This window comes from Taudactylus pleione, unplaced genomic scaffold, assembly GCF_031769625.1.
Source record: "Taudactylus pleione unplaced genomic scaffold, aTauple2 ptg000341l, whole genome shotgun sequence".
NCBI classification, from domain to species: Eukaryota; Metazoa; Chordata; class Amphibia; order Anura; family Myobatrachidae; genus Taudactylus; species Taudactylus pleione.
In genome coordinates, this window is record NW_028284742.1 from 2,739,035 (window position 1) to 2,756,814 (window position 17,780).

Below are 17,780 nucleotides of genomic sequence, written 5' to 3' on the forward strand. Positions count from 1 at the left end.
TAGTCCTGCGTATACATCAGTAACATTGAGTAACATCGGACCCTCACAAAGAATTACAGCAGGTCTGAACTGCCGCAGAAACTGCAAGTCTTGTTGAACGCAGTGAGTACTCAAGCTGCGTATGTATCTCAGTGGCTAATTTATGCACACCCAGGAGATGGTGTTCAAACGGACAGACACACCTGCGTTTCTCTGACCACTCCCCCGTCACCACCCCCAAACGCTCACAGCCTGTCACTCACTCTGCAATGGCTTTTCTTCTGCTTGAGTGATTGCAAAATGATTGCAATGCTAACTCAAGCATGCAAAATGAATATGCATGCGCAGCAGGCACCATAGATCGGTCTGCGTACGCTGTTGAAGTTGCGATCCATGCTGAATCAGGCCCACACTGACCAGATGTATAAATGCAATGTAGCTCTGATTTCCAGGGTTGCTTTCTTTCTAAGGGGTCTATTTACTAAGCTGTGATAGGAGACAGAGTGAAAAGTGATAAGGTGCCAGCCAATCAGCTCCTAGCTGCCATCTCACAGGCTGTGTTTGAAAAATTACAGTTGGGAGCTGATTGGCTGGTACCTTATAATTTTTCACTTTGTCTCTTAACATTGCTTAGTAAATAGACCCCTAAATCTCTATACTGAATTACATGTGACTGCAATGTTAGGAGACAATGCATAAGTGGGGGGGCGGGGAACGATCAACTTTCTTCTGCACCGGCCCATTATTTCCTGAAAACACTCCTAGACCACCCTTACCTCGGAACATAGGGCCTCATTCAGAGATGTGCGCAAACCTGATTCCATAGATCTCCAATAGTAGGGCTCCTGTGCAGGACCCGTTCTGCGCGTATGTAGTATAGACCCTGTGTTGTCGCACGCAGTTTCCCGTTTGGCAGGCTACGGCTGTCGGCCTTGATAGCACTCGGTTCTATAATGCTGTCAGGAGTTAGCAATGATGCAGCAGCAATGTGAACTGTGTCCATCTCTGAATCAATCCCATAGAATGGAATTTGTGAAAGTGCAACATTGCACCTTCCAGGTGTATTTATTACTGGCTCTAAATTACTTTAAGCAGTGATTACAATTTTGATGATTGTGCTCCTTAAACTCTAATTAAAAATGTCAAATAAAGATATATCTTTAGTAACTTTTTTTTTTTTTTTTACTAAGAAACCAAACGACCAATATATATCAAATTAAATTCAGAAATCTGGAACGTAGGTGTAGCAGACACCACGGCTAATGTGTACTGTTGCTATAAGGGGCTTTAGCGCAGACGTGAGCAATGTATGAGGAACATTTGTCTGGTCGCAGATTCAAATTGACTTTTTGGCTGAATTAACCTGTAAATGATCTGATCTCAAACACGTCTTTTACACCAAGCAATCAGACAAGTTTCTATTAACTCAGCCAAGGTACGCAGCAAATCCCAAAATGGGTCACACATTCAGGCGAGTTAGTGCAAGCAATGGCACATGTCACTACAATCAGGAATTCTTGGACCCCTTTAAAAAGTGTTTGATGTTATTTTAATAATTTATAAATGCTGCATTTTCAAACAATGGAAGATCCGGCAGCTGAAATTTGCAGAAAGAGCCATACAAAATATATTTTAAAAATGTAATACTTTCCTTTGATTACTTTTATACTTCTTACATATTATGCGCAGTATCAAATAAGAAAATGTAATACAAATGTTCTTTTTGCTGGCTGTCTGTCTTCACAGCAGAAAGGGGATGATTGACATACGTAGTCTCGGATATTCTTTGAAGTCCCTGATATATCGGTAATGTTTCTCTCTTGCCCAAATTGTCATCTGAATGAAACCAATCAAGGTAAATAGTCCAACTGTGACGAGAAAACAATATGAGATATGGTAAGAACTTACCCTTGTTATCTCTATTTCTACGAAGTCCATAGGGTTCCACAGGATACCTTGGTGTGACGTCAGTCGCAGGGCACCAAAGAGTTAAGCTTTCAGCCTCCCAGGATGCACTAGGTCCCTCTCCTATACCCCGCCCCCGGGCCAAGGCACCTCAGTTAGTTACCAAGCCATAGGCCGGAGGAGGAGAAGGAAGAGAGAGAACAAAGAACTGGACACATACAAGAATCACATTCTCACCAGAGGGAGACGGAAAAACCGGTGACCAGAGCAAAGCCCATCTGCAGCACAGGTGCGACAGGGCGGGAGTCCTGTGGAACCCTATGGACTTCGTACAAATAGAGATAACAAGGGTAAGTTCTTACCATATCTCATATTTTCTACTTCAGGGTCCATAGGGTATCCACAGGATACCTTGGGGATGTCCCAAAACAGTATCCTTTAAGGGTGGGGACGCTCCTGTGCAGAAAGGAGAATCCGCCGCCCGAAGGAAGCATCCTGAGAGGCGAAGGTGTCAAACCTGTAATACCTCACGAAGGTATGGACAGAAGACCACGTAGCAGCCTTGCAGATCTGAACTGCCGAGGCACCACGTCGAGCTGCCCACGAAGGACCCACAGACCTAGTGGAATGAGCCTTCAGAGAAGGAGGGACCGGTAGGCCTTCATGAAGATAAGCTTCAGAAATAGCCATACGGATCCAGGCTGCCAAAGTTTGCTTTGAAGCAGGCCAACCCTTTTTACAGAAGCCATAGAGGAAAAACAAAGCGTCCGACTTCCTAAACGAAGAAGTGCGGTCAACATAAGTCCTTAAGGCCCGCACAACATCCAAAGAGGCCTCACCCACGGAAAGACCCGGTGAGTTAAAGGCCGGAACAACTATTTCCTCGTTAACATGAAACTGGGAAACAACTTTGGGAAGAAACTCGGGCCGAGTGCGGAGCACTGCCCTGTTCCCATGAAAAACCAAGAAAAGGGGGTCTACAAGAAAGAGCCCCTAACTCAGAAACACGTCTGGCCGAAGCAACGGCCAGAAGGAAAACAGTCTTAGCTGTTAGCCATTTAATATCCACTGAGCCCAGTGGTTCAAACGGCGGTCCTTGGAGAGCCCTCAGGACCACAGCCAAATCCCAAGGCGCCACAGGTGGAACAAAGGGCGGCTGAATACGGAGAACACCTTGCATAAAGGTGCGCACATCCGGGATTGTAGCAATCCTACGGTGAAACCAGACAAATAGAGCCGAAACCTGTACCTTCAAAGAAGCAAGGCGAAGCCCATGATCTAGTCCCGCTTGCAGGAAGGCGAGAATCCGAGACAGACGAAACTCCCGCGGTGCATAACCTCTCGGTCGACACCACTGGAAGAACGTATGCCACACGCGACGGTATATCCTCGCAGAAGACGGTTTCCGAGCTCGTAACATGGTACGCACCACAGAGCTGGAAAACCCCCGGGATCTCAGCATGGCCGTCTCAACGGTCACGCCGTCAAAGACAGCCGAGTCAGGTCCGGGTGAAGACAAGGACCCTGAGACAGAAGGTCCGGTCGTAGCGGCAACCGCAGAGGACTGTCCACGGACAGACCCTGAAGGTCTGAGAACCAGTGCCGTCTGGGCCACGCGGGAGCTATCAACAGGAGCGTCCCTCCTTCCTGTTTGAATTTCCGGATTACCCGTGGAAGAAGGGAGACCGGAGGGAACAGGTATGCGAACCTGAACGTCCACCGGACGGACAGAGCATCCACCAGAGACGCCCCTTCGTCTCTTGTGCGAGACCCGTACACCGGCAACTTGTTGTTGTGCCGGGACGCCATGAGGTAGATTTCTGGAAGACCCCACCTGTCCACCAGTAGTTGAAAAATGTCCGGGTGCAGGGACCATTCCCCTGGATGAACGTCCTGGCGACTTAGAAAGTCCGCCTCCCAATTTAGCACTCCCGGGATGAAGACCGCTGATATGGCCGGAAGATTGCGCTCCGCCCAAACCAGGATCCGAGAGACCTCTACGAGAGCCGCCCGACTGCGAGTTCCTCCTTGCCGGTTTATGTAGGCCACGGTGGTAGCATTGTCCGACTGGACCTGCACCGGGTGACCCTGGAGAAAACGCTGTGCCTGCAGGAGAGCATTGAAGACCGCACGGAGTTCCAAGATATTTATTGGAAGCTCCGCTTCTGTCGGCGTCCACCTGCCCTGGAACAAGTGTGGACCCGAAACTGCTCCCCAGCCCCGAAGACTGGCGTCCGTTGTCAACAGGACCCAATTTGGAACCCAGAACGGACGTCCCTTGCTGAGGTGGGTCGTCTTTAACCACCACGCAAGAGACAGGCGAACCTCCGGGGTGAGCACAATCGTCTGGAACTTCAGAGACTGAGGCAGCCCGTTCCACTTGGACAGGATCAGGTGCTGCAGAGGTCTGGAGTGAAACTGGGCGTATTCCACCATGTCGAACACCGACACTATGGAGCCCAGTAACCTCATCGCCGAGTGTAAGGACACCCGGCGGCTGTGCAGACAACTGCGCACCCTTGACTGTAAAGCAGAGATCTTGTCCTCCGTCACGAAGATCCTTTGCTGTCCCGAGTCCAATAACGCTCCAAGATGCAGAATCCTCCGAGACGGGATTAGAGTGGACTTCTGCCAGTTGATTAGCCAGCCGTGCCGTTGCAGCAGTGTAATGGTCAGGTCCAAGTGGTGTAACAGGAGCTCTGGAGATCCTGCCACCAATAACAGGTCATCCAAGTACGGCAACATGCGGACTCCTTGCAGCCGCAGAGAAGCCGCCATGACCGCCCTCACCTTGGTGAAAACACGTGGTGCTGTCGCCAGGACAAAAGGTAACGCCCGAAACTGGAAGTGGTCGCTGCGGATTGCAAACCGAAGGAACTCTTGATGGCGCAAAAGAATAGGGACATGCAGGTAAGCGTCCTGTATGTCCAATGACACCATGTAGTCCCCAGGTTCCAGCGCCAGAATGATGGACCGTAGGGTCTCCATCCGAAACTTCGGGACCCGCAAAGACTTGTTGAGTGCTTTGAGGTTGAGAATCGGACGATATGACCCATTGGGCTTCTGTACCAAAAATAGATTTGAATAGAAACCCTGGCCCCTCTGGGAGAATGGAACAGGCACTATAACTCCAGCCTGGAGCATAGTGTGCAATACCTTCCGCAGCTCCGTAGCCTTGTTCCGGTCTGATGGTAGACCCGTGGTGAAGAATCGAGCCGGGGGTCTGTGCCGGAAGGAGAGGGCGTACCCGTGGGAGACCACCTCCAGAACCCAAGTGTCTGTCGTAGTGAACGACCAACACCGGGAGAACTGCAGCAGGCGGCCTCCCACCCTGGGATCCCCCAAGGGGAGACCCGGACCATCAGGCCGCAGGCTTGTCATCTGGCTTGGGGGCCGGACGTCTGGTACTCCATGCCTGTTTCCGGGGCTTGACCGATTTCTTAGGGCCAGCCTGTCTAGGAAACGACTGTGGTTTGGGCCTGCCCTGGGCCCTAGATGACCGAAAGGACGATGGTCCAGAACCAGAAGGAGCAGTGGCCGACGGGAGACAAGCAGATTTGGCTGCCGCCAGCGTGGCCACAATCTTATCCAGATCCGGACCGAAGAGAACTTCTCCGGTAAACGGCAACGCTTCCAGACCTTTCTTGGAATCTGCGTCCGCCTTCCAGGATCGCAGCCACAAGGTGCGACGAGCAGCTACCGCTGCTGAAGAAATTCTAGACACCAGAGTACTAATGTCTAGAGCCGCCTCGTTGATGTAGGTGGCCGAATCACGGAGATTGCCAATCAACTCCGCCTGTTCGGCCGGACAGTCGGATTCAAAAGAAGCCTCTAATGAATCCGCCCAGCGCTCCATCGCTCTGGCAACCCAGCAAATGGCCATAGCCGGCCGTGCTGCCCCCCCTGCAAGGGAATAAGCGGACTTCAGGCAGATTTCTACCTTGCGGTCTGTAGCATCCTTAAGGGAGGACATGGATGGCATCGGCAATGTGGCACTACGGACAAGACGGGTCACGTGAGAATCCACCTGTGGAGAGGATTCCCACTTGGAAAAATAATTATCCGCGAACGGATAAGCCACCGCCAGGCGTCTCTGCAGCTGGTATCTTTTGCCAGGTTGTTTCCACGCCTCCTCTAAATGGTCCACCAACTGACCCAAAAGAGGAAAGACTGTGGCATCGCCCTTCACATCTTTGAAAAAGGCATACTTAGATTTAGCCGCTGGGGGAACTTCGTCCTCAATCACCAAGGCTGTGCGGACCGCCCGAATAAGTCCAGGAATATATACTTTGGACTTAGCATCAGCGTCCTTAGTATGGAGAGGTTCCTGATCATAAGGATCCAGAATCTCACCATCATCAGACGTCCCTTCGTCATCCTCATAAGGAGCGGACAGAGACGCCACCGGCCTTTTATGAGGCCGCATCACAGACTCCCCTTGCAACACATCCGACAAGTGCTGTACAGAACTCGTCAGGGAGTTAACCCACGCTGGCTCCTGAGAACCCGGGAGCGGGGAAATAGGGAGACTGTGGGGTACCACCAATTGTCGTGGGAACCCCTGCATGGGTGACGACACCACAGACTGCTGGGACAAACCCATCGGAGTAAACGCGGGCTGCGGAGCTAACTGGCCCACTAAAGCTGTTAACGCCTGAGCGAAACAAGCCCAGGGCGGCTCCTGTACCGGTGCTGTAACCGTAATAGGCCGCGCCATGGACAAACACTGCCGGCAAAGGCCCTCCGCGCTACCCTCCCCCTCCGCTAACGGTACTTTGCACGTGGTACACTGTAGCCGGAGGGGAAAATCACTTTCAGACATGATGGCACCACGTATGTGACCTCTCTCACCAATTAAGTATTAAATAGGCGAGAGACCACCCTGCAGCACCGCACCGCAAGGGCTTTAGCAGAAAGAACAGGGACAGTAATAAAGCTGACAGTTTAGAGAAGAAAAGTTACAGGCAGCGCTAGCACAGTCACATACAATGCAGAGAAATAACAATTCCTGCACTAACAGCGCTGATCACTCAACTACACAGACACAGGGCCTGGTAGGACACAGCGCTGCATACACAGACCTGAGCCACAGCGGAGGAGAGGTATGCGGGGGGACCCAGACCACGATGCTTCCTTCCAGACTTCCAGCAGCGTTCACCATGCGTTGCAGAGAAGATGGCCGCCGAGGAGCAGAGAGAAGCTGGCCTGGGGGAGGAGCGCTGACACAGGACCAGTCAGCACAGTGCAGAGAGGGCTGTGTGCAGCGGGGGAGGCGCCGGCTGTGAGACAGGGAAGGCGCGCTCCCCTGGCATGCATTTAACCCCTGGGACGCCGCAGCGCTACCGCTCTGCTGCGGTCCGCTGTCCCAGGGGGTAGTGGAAAGCGCAGGTTCAGTACCTGGCTCCACGCTGCAGCCAGTCCCCAGGGAGCCCCCTGCCTGGGGACTTAGGACCATGTGACCAGCGGGGACCCACCGCGGGACCCCGCTGCTTACCTTTGTCCCCCTTGGATCCGGCCATGGTCCGGAACATCTGGGGTCACCGCTAGCTGTGACCCCAGATGCTCACCAGCATCCCCGGATCGGTACCGGCGTTCTGGTACCGGCGGGGGTGTAGGGAAGACAGCATGGACGTCAGGACTGACTGTCCATGCTGTACATCCATATGTGCAGCCACAGCTGCACTGAAGAAAGCTTCAGGGGCTCTTCTAGCCTCCACTCCAACAGGTGCACCCGACTCCGGCCGGGCACCAAACTAAACTGAGGTGCCTTGGCCCGGGGGCGGGGTATAGGAGGGGGACCTAGTGCATCCTGGGAGGCTGAAAGCTTAACTCTTTGGTGCCCTGCGACTGACGTCACACCAAGGTATCCTGTGGATACCCTATGGACCCTGAAGTAGAAAGAGTTGGTATTTGGGTCAGGATATAGACATTAATGAAACCGAGCAAAGTTTGAGTTCTGGGAACTAATTCTTACCTGGGAAACACTGGGTCATCACCGTGAAACTAATCCAGCTTCCCACCTAGAAGGCACCATAATGATATTACATTGTAGAATGTTACACACCATCAAAGCAAAGTATACATGTTTAAATATTAGCTATTAACACTCCCTCATATGGAGGCAATGAAGGCCCAACACTATTGTATCTGATACCTAAATAACATGTATTTATATCTTAAATTAGATAATACAGTGACTGTTTTATATAATAAAGTATTCAATAAGAAAAAGACTATTAGAAATAAAGGTGACTTTGCTTACACTTACAGAATAATGAATTAGAACATCAGCCACTTTGTCCCCATTAAGGCTATCATTAGTCAATAGTCAGTGCATGCAAATGAGGCTTTAACATGGTGAAATCAATAATAGGTTGGAAGTATGACAAAAATCAAAAGTTTATTTTACAACGATCTTCATTTAAAGCGCACACAGTGGAAACTTCATTGCCTAAACCTTGGGGGTCTATTTACTAAGCCTTGGATGGCAATAAAGTGAACAGAGCTAAAAGTACAAGCCAATTAGCTCCTAACTGCCGTGTCACAGACAGTAGCTGGTTGGCTGGAACTTTATCTCCGTCCACTTTATCTCCATCCAAGGCTTAGTAAATAGACCCCCAATATTCCTGAGAATGCAGCTTATTAATTCGCTCAATGGCACTAAGCAAAGGCATCCATCTTATTGGCTCAACTAGTATGCAAATAGAGCTTATCAATTAGTATAATTAGTATGGTATTAGTTTACAGTTTCAAATTGGTTCAACTAAACAAAATGGCTGCCTCCTACACACTGGGGACAACTAGAGGACAATCTTGTTATTATACATATCTTCCATGCAGGAAATTACACTTCCATTTTCCGTTTGCGTGATGAGTTGCAAATACCTACCTCATAGGTGTAATTAGGACATGACACAAAGAAAAACAGCCAAGTGAAAGGATTTTGTGTTGGGAAAGGATACCTCCGAGATTTGGAACCTAAGAGTCCAAAAACAAGTGAGATATCATTTATACCAATTACCCATTCACTGCCATCCTAAGAATGGATACAAACAGATACACACTAGAGAAACAGTGGATGTCACGTATAAATCAGGTAAAGTGTGGCCGTACAGAGTATACTTATTGTGCACAAATGTGCCTATTGGGCCGCTGTGCTCACCTCTATTCCACTCTTTCATTGTATCTATACAGATGCTTTGTGGAACTGTGATCAGTGCTAGGACTGTCCATGTCCATGAAAGGAAATACATTTTGCCTACTTTACCTTGTGAACCACCCTTTATTACTGCTTGTTGGAGGCTCATTAACACCTTAAAGTCATGAGATTAATTGGAACATGTCTTTATTTCATATCCTACATTTGTATACTCCAGGGTCAATTTCAGAATTGCACGTACAGAGGCCGCAATTTCGTCCACTTTGTACATTGGGAAATGATTTCCGCCTATATTCAGTCAACCCAATCTATACTGCCACACCATCCTTATCCACCCATTGGTGAAAGTAGTTGTCATCATCAACAACACACATTTGCACCAGTCTTATCCTTGATGCTGGAGATTCGGCTGCAGTTGGCCGGATCTCCAGATATGGTCACCTCTGGATAACCCAGCCCATGACACACTTATCCTACGTGCAAATCTGTTGCAGCACAAGAACACCCGTTCAGCCACCAGTGACTCTAAATTGCATTTCAGAACTAGACGCAAGAGCAGTCTGTTAAGTAGATCTGTACACCTACGGAACAGCATGCAAGTCTGAACCAGGCCCTCCAGTGTACAATTCCACTATGGAAACATGTCATATGGACCTACCCTGATTCTACTGGAGTTATTGGAGTGGCAGTGCACCTGTTGGAGAATTGTTATAAAAAGTGACAAGTCCCACTGGTATCGGCAGGCTGGAATCCTGGCACCAGTATGGGCACCTCGAAGGTAACTATCGGGGTGTTAGGGGAAGGTGCGGGGTTAGGTTTAGCCACCGGGGAGGGAGTGTTAGGATTAGGTGTGGGGAAGGGGAGGTTAGGTTTAGGCACTAGGGGGAGGATAGGTTTAGGCACCGGGGAGGGGGTGTTATGTTTAGGGTGCGGGGAGGGAGAGGTTAGGCTTAGGCACTAAGGGTGGGGTGGTTAGGGTTAGGCACCGGGGAGGGAGGGTTAGGGTAGGAGTTAGGAAAACATTTACCGTTTGTTCCTATGGGTGTCGGGATTCTGGCTGTTGGGATGCCGCTGTGTGACCAGCGGCATCCCGGCAGCCGGGATTTCATACCCAACCCGGCAGGACAGCCACAGAAATCAGAAGCCACAGAAGTGTCCTAAATTGTAATCTATAAATTAACTGCAAGTGCATAAATGCATATAATTTATTGTGTTCCTTCTTTTACCACCATACTATCTATGGGGCTGATTCAAAGTTCTACGCTAACCTGATGGTTCAACTCCAATGTTAGAAGATCTGCAGTTGCACAGCATCTGTACTGCATGGGATGTAGTCGGCATCCCGGGGTGCGGGATGATGATGGTCACAATACCGGCGCCGGAATCCCGACCACCGGCAACCCGAAGGTACGTTACAGGGGTTAGGGGTAGGCACTAAGGGGGGAGGATTAGGTTTAGGGTGCGGGGAGGGGAGGGGGAGGTTATGTTTAGGCACTAGGGGGGAGGTTAGGGTTAGTGTTAGGTTTCTTACCTAGTGCTGTCGAGATTATCACTGTCGGGATGCCGCTGTCGGTATTCTGACCACGGCATCCTGACCACCGGGATCCCATACCTTAGCCATACTGCACATGTGCAGATCTCCTTCTGCGAGTTTGCTCACAGTGCCCGGATGCTGCAGCCTGATTTACAGGCTGCGGCCATATGTGGGTGGAGTGTGGGTGGCGTCAGGCAGCATCCCTTTGTGTATCAGCACCAGGGTGGCAGTATATGAAGTGGTTCGCTTGGTCCCTACAGGAGCATCAGCTGTCCTTCATTAGACTGTATAGTCCTAGAGCATAGTTCACATTGGGCCTGATTCTGAGTCGCACGCAATGCCGATATTCATGCAAATGGTCGATGATTTTCAACTGCGCAGATGTCTGAATTCTCACAGCACATGCGTCTCATGATGTGTACACACAGAGGTACAGTTGTGGTTGAGACGTGGCCTGAGAAATGTATTGGAAAGATATTGGGTGGTGACTGGGGGGCGGCTATTCAGAGATGTGCCGTCTTATGGGTGTGCTATGGGAGTGGCGATGGCGTGTGGTAGAATTGGCTGTGAACTCAGAAACATAATCACTTACATTGGAGGCCATACTCTGACGGTGAATCTGACCTAGCATAGGGCAGGTCCAAGTTTCTATGGTGCGTCTGATGGTAGCGTTTCAGTCCTTGCACAGTCAGACGCACGCTTGTACCCCGAGGGAAGGGCTGATACTAGCATTAGCATAAAGTCGCAGATGCAACTACAGCCAAAGACGCTAAAGCGGTCACAGCGCCATGCAACACTAAAACAGCCCCATGGTAGGCAACACTTTTCTCTCTAACGGTTAATAACAGAGATTCTGTTGTTTTGCATACATTTGCTTATGCGTGTGCTTTCACTGCAAGTGAATGGCGTGCAGCTGATCATCGCCACCTCAGGTGATGTGTAACAATGAAGTCATGTTGGGCATCCAAGTAGCACAGCGGACAACAAAGCTTGGTTCCCTACATGCACTCTCTCCATCAGAACATGTCATCCTGCTATGTAAAAAGAGCATTGCTGTGGAAGCAATGGACAACCTGGCCCTGTAACTTATACTACATGTGCTTCTCATTTTACTGCATGAATGGATGCGTGTACCGGTAAAATGGGCAGAAAACATCCTAAAAAATTCCAACATAAGAACTGCAGTGTGGCTAAGTTATTATACAATCATAAATTTCTTTCAGCGTAATTTAATAATAATAAAATGCAATACAAATATATGTACTAACCCAAGAGTATGAAACGTAAAAGCTATGTTTATTTTCATATGATAGAACACATCATGTACAGTAATCTACTGTTCAGATATCCTTGGTTCCTTAGAACTAGCTCCTATGTGAGACTTCTACTGCCAGGAGAACTTTGATGTATGTATAAGTTATTTAGATGGTTTCCCTGATAAAAATAGCATGAAGAGCCTGGACAGTAGAAAAACACTGTGAAGCGAAGGCTGCAAAGCCATTTTAACAAAGCAATACACTCAATAAAAGTATGTCACTCGTTCTTTTTGACTTGATTAGGCTGCACTTACAAGAACAAGGAACAATTAGATGAACGTCACAAATTTACATTTTTGCCCTCTATATCGATTTTGCTGGTTCCATGTCTTGTACCAAACACTACAGTACCCATTGGCCCAACCTCTATCGTGTCACACATTGTATGACACATGTATAAAATAAATACATTATATATAATATTTTACAACTGTACCAGTTATTAAATTGATCATACACTTTTTTTTATTCTGACAGCATACACTAAAAAAAGATTAACAGTATGATTAACCAAGGGGCATTCAGACGGTATGCCGACGGTCTAAATGCCGACCGTCGGCATCCCGACTGTCTAATCCCGGCAAGTGTCTAATAACAGGCGTCGAAATCCTGACGCCTGTCATTAGATCTACGCCGGGAGCCCGACACCCGGCTTACCGATCGGAGGTAAGCTGGGCGCAGGGTGCGGACAGCAGCGCATAGGTTAGGGGCTCCCGGGGGGGGGACTTAGAGTTAGGCACCCCCCCGGGAGGTTAGGGTTAGGCTAGGGGAAGGGGGGGGGTAGGGTTAGGCACCCCAAGGGGGAGGTTAGGGTTAGGCTCCCCCCCCCTCAGGAGACTTAGGGTTAGGCTGCGGGGAAGGGGGAATTAGGCTTAGGCACTTAGAGGGGGGTTAGGGCTAGGCACTTGGGGGGAGGATAGGAACCCCTAAGGGAGGGTTAGGGGGGAGGTTAGTAAATAGAAAAAATACTTACCTGTCGGGATCTTCACTGCCGGGCTTCCGCTGTCGGGATTTGAACCGCCGGCCATGTGGCACCCCTTAATTCTGTAACTCTAGGGGCCAAGTCTATGTTGCCTTCCCATAAATCAAGTCCTGTCTATATTATTTTTATCATTATTATCCTTTATTGATATGGCACCACTAGGGTTTCGCATCACCTTACATAGTACATGAAGAGTGACTTACAGTACGAAAGAATGCAGGACAAGGACATATTAGCGATTATAACACTCAACAAGCAGCAGGGTGTAAGCAACGAAGAGTTAGGTGCCCTTGTGGGGAGTTAGGAGTAGACGATTGTATGAGTAAGGGAAGGAGAAGCACATGAGGAAAGAGGGCCCTGCTCATGAGCGCTTACATTCTATAGAGGAGGGGCAAACAGACAGGGGTGAAACAAATGGGTACTCTAATTGCAATCAGCATACCAAGCAACTCGCCTCTTCAACCAAATGGAGTAAATCTCAAAAGGTAAGTACCGTCTAGTCTCAGATTACTCAGTGCTACATGGATGGAGAAATTGCCAGTTTCACACATCTGAAAATAAAGAGAAAACTAATTAACAGTGTACAAGGTATACAGTATTAGAAGCAATACTTACTAAGGTACATGATAAATATAGAAAGTAGGATCTACTATACTGTATAAGAGGCTTGCGTTTTCATTATCTAGCAGTGAGAGCCAGCAGGAGCACCCCCCAAGGCTCTCTCAAGGGAAAAGCTGTAGAGGGAGATAGGAAGGTGAATGGGGGTAAGGAGGATAGGGAGAGACAGAGGAGAGACATGGGAAGGCGCTGGAAGAGTGAGGACAGAGGGCCTGATTCACTACGGATCGCAATATTGCGTACGGACGCAGTTCAACTGCGATAGTATGCTACTCTGTTGCGATTGCAATGTAAACTCAGCACTACATAAGGACGCCCACTTTACCTTACACACATCCGTAATACTTAGCAGAATAGCGAAACCATCGGTACAATCGAGTACCATCGCTGCTTTACACACACTTGCACAAGCCCTGACCTTACTCAGAAACTGCTAACAATCACGCACGCTATGAGACCTCACACTGCGTAGGCTATCGCAGTGGAAATTGTATGCACGTCCCTGAAACAGCGTGCGAAAGCACTGGCACACCTGCATCTCCCCGACCACCCCCCCCATCACCACCCACAAACGGCACTTCCTGTCAATCACTCTGCGATGGGTCTGTGTAGTCTCTGCGATCGCAGTCCCGATTGCAGTGGCTAGTTCCAACACTGCGATGCATGCGCAGAACACAACAATCAACCGATTGCGTGCGTAATCGCAGTTGCGATCAGTAATTAATTCAGGCCCAGAGACAATACCTAGCATCCCGGCAACTGGTGGGTCCAAAATACTAGTACTACAATATAATGCGACTAACCTTTGGGTCCCTAACATTCACAGTAACAATTGGTCTGTGTCATGATCGTGCAACTACATGCTTATATTTATAAGCTCATGGCCACCAATACAAAATACAAACAAAACACATGCTGACCAGGGCTTGATGCCAGCTGCTGGGTCCCTCTGTCCCCTGAGAGTGAGGATAACTTTGGGAGTGACCAGCAACAATGAGAGCTCCAGACAGAAGGTGCATCGGACACTGTGCTGCTCCCACAGACAGATCCCAGATCCCAGATCACACTGGCAGCGCTGAGCTGCACAAGCAGTTGGCCATGCGGACACTTAGGGGTCTATTTACTAAGCTTTGTTAGGAAATAAAGTGAACGGTGATAAGGTACCAGCCAATCAGTTCCTAACTGTCATTTTTCAAACACAGCCTGTGACATGGCAGTTAGGAGCTGATTGGCTGGTACCTTATCACCGTTCACTTTATCTCCTAAAAAAGCTTAGTAAATAGACCCCTCATACTGTGAGGAGGAGGCTCTAAACTGGAAGAAGAGTGGAGTGGTATCCCTAGTTGAGGGACAGCATTACAGGGGTGCCCGCTATCAATCACTGTCAGGGCTGCCAAGACATCTAGCAGTTGCAGATATTGGGGGGCATGGCCACTATAGATAACTGGTCGTGCTGAACATTGTTATGGTGCATGGTCACGGTATGCCAGGGTGGACATGCTATCGCCTCCATTGCACTTCCGAGCCCGAACAGAGGCCTTTAAGGATCTGATCCCTGTAACCTCACATATATACATAGGCATCAGAGTGCACTCACACAAATAATGAATACGATGTACATAAAATGATAGCAATACCAATGCTGGTCATTGACTGGTTCTGTATGTATATAGGTACTTCTATACCTGGAGTCCAATTATGGTATCCTTACTCAACGGCATAGACAAGTCTTATAAACTGGCACAGTGTATTATTGTAAAAAAAAAACCTGTGGAAGTCATCTAACCCCTCTGTATATTTATAAAGCATACATAATACCCACCAGGAACATGATCATAGATAAGCTAATCTGCTTTTTTCCATAAGCTGTAAAACATTAAAGCAAAGACAAATTAAGGATTTTAAAGACTGTACTGAAAAACTTTATTCCAAATATTGTATTGCTCAGACTTACTGGGTGGAGTGTATAGAGGATGATTAATATAGTACGCAAGCCAAGCTGCAAATCCCCAGTAGTAGAAGCAGTTCTGTAAAACAATATGACAGTTATATTCTAAAACAAATTTTAGGTTTCCATAGAGCATGTGGTCCAACACCAAACTACAGTGTGTAAACTAAACCTGGTGACACCCATGTACTTCAGCTAATTTTTATACTACCTTCCCTTACAGAAATGGAGGAATGGAGCGGGGCAGCTGCATCTTCTGCTCCCCAGACTCAGTGGTACAGATGTGTCCACATACATCTATTCTCCGTGCGATACACATAACGCGGGAGCTCCGTGCATCTCGGTAGTGCCGAGCGTCTTTTCATGCGACTTTTTACCTTAAAATGCGTTTTATTTGCACAGCGATGGTGTATCTGCATATGAAAGGCTACATTACAGTGTCACAGCCACTGACACTGTAATGTAGCATTTCGCATGCAGATACACCCGCAGTCACACACAGAATATACTGTAGGCATGCTGTATATCATTTTAATCAGCAGAAGCTGCATGTGCTATCTATTTGCATTGCTGTGCGACTGAAATGCATTTGAAGGTAAAAAGTTGCATGAAAAGACGCTCAGCGCTACTGAGTCACGCCACGGCATGGCGTGACTACAAGGGCTGTTTAGTGTGCAAGGAGGCTAGATGTATGTAAGTGCGAGTTTTGAGAAGTGGAGATGTCGCCCATAGAAACCAATTAGATTTTAGCTATTGTCTTCTAGAAGGTGCTAGATCAGGGGTTGCCAACCACGGTCCTCAGGGCACACTAACAGTCCAGGTTTTAAAGATAGCCATAGTTGAGCACAGGTGATTTAATTAGTACCTTAGTTATTTTGATTTAACCATCTGTGCTTAAGCATGGATATCACTAAAACCAGGACTGTTAGTGTGCCTTGAGGACCGAGGTTGGGAATCACTGTGCTAGATAAATTATATATAATCTGATTGGTTGCTATGGGCAACACCTCTACTTCTAAAAACCAACATTTTAGTAAATATACCCCTTGGAGTGTTGTATTATCACCTCTGTAGTATTACATCACCTTTGTAGTAACAGAACCCACGCATCACCTCTGTGGTAACACATTCCATCCATCAATTCTGTAGCAACACATTCTCCAACAGCTCTGTAGCAACACATTCCCTCCAACTCCTCTGTAGTAATATATTGCCCCCATAACCTCTGTAATAACACAACTCGCACCATGACCTCTGCAGTAACAGATTCTTTCCAATACCTCTGTAGTAATACACTTCCCTCCATCCCCTTTGTAGCAATAAATCCCTTTAATCACATGCCAGTCCAGCCTCAGGGAGATTGCTAGACTCTACAGGAAGTCAGGGGAATCACCACTATTTCAGGCAGTGTTACTGACATTCAGGGAGAGTTAGCAAGTACGAGATAGAGGCACCTATAAATTAAGGGGATTCAGGGTGCAAAGTAAAAAAAATGTATAGAGAGATTTAGGGGTAAATTTACTAAAGGTCGATTTGCAGCACGATTTGAGGAGTGATTTAGCACTTCTCAAATCGACTCAAAACCGTTTTTTCACTGCATTTACTATGAGTCGATTTGTTTTGCGATTTGCAAAACAAATTCGATTTGAGTCGGTTTTGAAGAGTGATTTGCTGTTCGATTTGGCAAGTTCATATCCAAATCGAACGGCAAATCACCCTTCAAAACAGACTGCAAATCCCCGACACAACGAACTGCTTCATGCTTTCACTTTCAACATGAGCAGTTCGTTGTCACACAGATACATGCAGACATCAGTGCCTGTATCTGGCTGTAAAAAGTGTTGTAACGAGTAAAAAAAAAAAAAAAAAAACGTGAGGTCACTCCCCAAAACACAACCAGCCCCGGACTTTGCCAACCCAGTTCTGGTTGACTAAGTACAGGGAAAAAATTATGTAGGGTCTCACTGTACTTAGTACAACCAGCACTGGGCTATGGGAAGCAGAGCTGGTTCTGGATTTACAGGGAAAAATTTGCGTAGGGTTCCCCTGTAAGATCCAGGACCAGCCCTGAACCCTTTCTAAAGGGGGGCTGATGCCACAGCCAGGGGAGCCCTATCACCGGGCCCCCCAGCCGCAGCATCAGCCCTGACCGTTAGTCAGCCCAGGCCAGGGATCCCTGGGCAGTTGGAGACCCCTTCAAAAAAGGGGTCTCCCTCGCCAGGGCATCCCTATCCTGGGCTGATAGCCCGGGGTTATCCCCGCCACCCCTGGGCGGTGGGTGGCGGGTTGATTGTGTAGGTGTGGTGTAAAAAGAGATATAAATAAACATTGTCTTTCCA

At 48.2% G+C, this 17,780-nt stretch overlaps 1 protein-coding gene across 5 annotated transcripts in view; it reads right to left on the reverse strand.

Moving 5' to 3' along the window:
* Window positions 1-1,552: 1,552 nt before the first annotated feature.
* The window catches only part of LOC148508846 (very-long-chain enoyl-CoA reductase-like), a 110,989-nt gene continuing 94,761 nt past the window's right edge, over window positions 1,553-17,780 (reverse strand). For 4 of the 5 annotated variants that reach the window (XM_088443956.1, XM_088443959.1, XM_088443955.1 and 1 more), the window contains 6 exons: window positions 15,448-15,520; window positions 15,316-15,359; window positions 13,369-13,426; window positions 8,774-8,862; window positions 7,859-7,904; window positions 1,553-1,847 (listed from right to left, as the gene is read on the reverse strand). In XM_088443956.1, the coding sequence (XP_088300082.1) occupies window positions 1,720-1,847; window positions 7,859-7,904; window positions 8,774-8,862; window positions 13,369-13,426; window positions 15,316-15,359; window positions 15,448-15,520 (438 nt within the window). In that variant the 3' untranslated portion in view covers window positions 1,553-1,719. Of the gene's footprint in view, window positions 1,848-7,858; window positions 7,905-8,773; window positions 8,863-13,317; window positions 13,427-15,315; window positions 15,360-15,447; window positions 15,521-17,780 lie in introns of those variants that run through there. The other variant, XM_088443957.1, reaches the window with a different exon arrangement.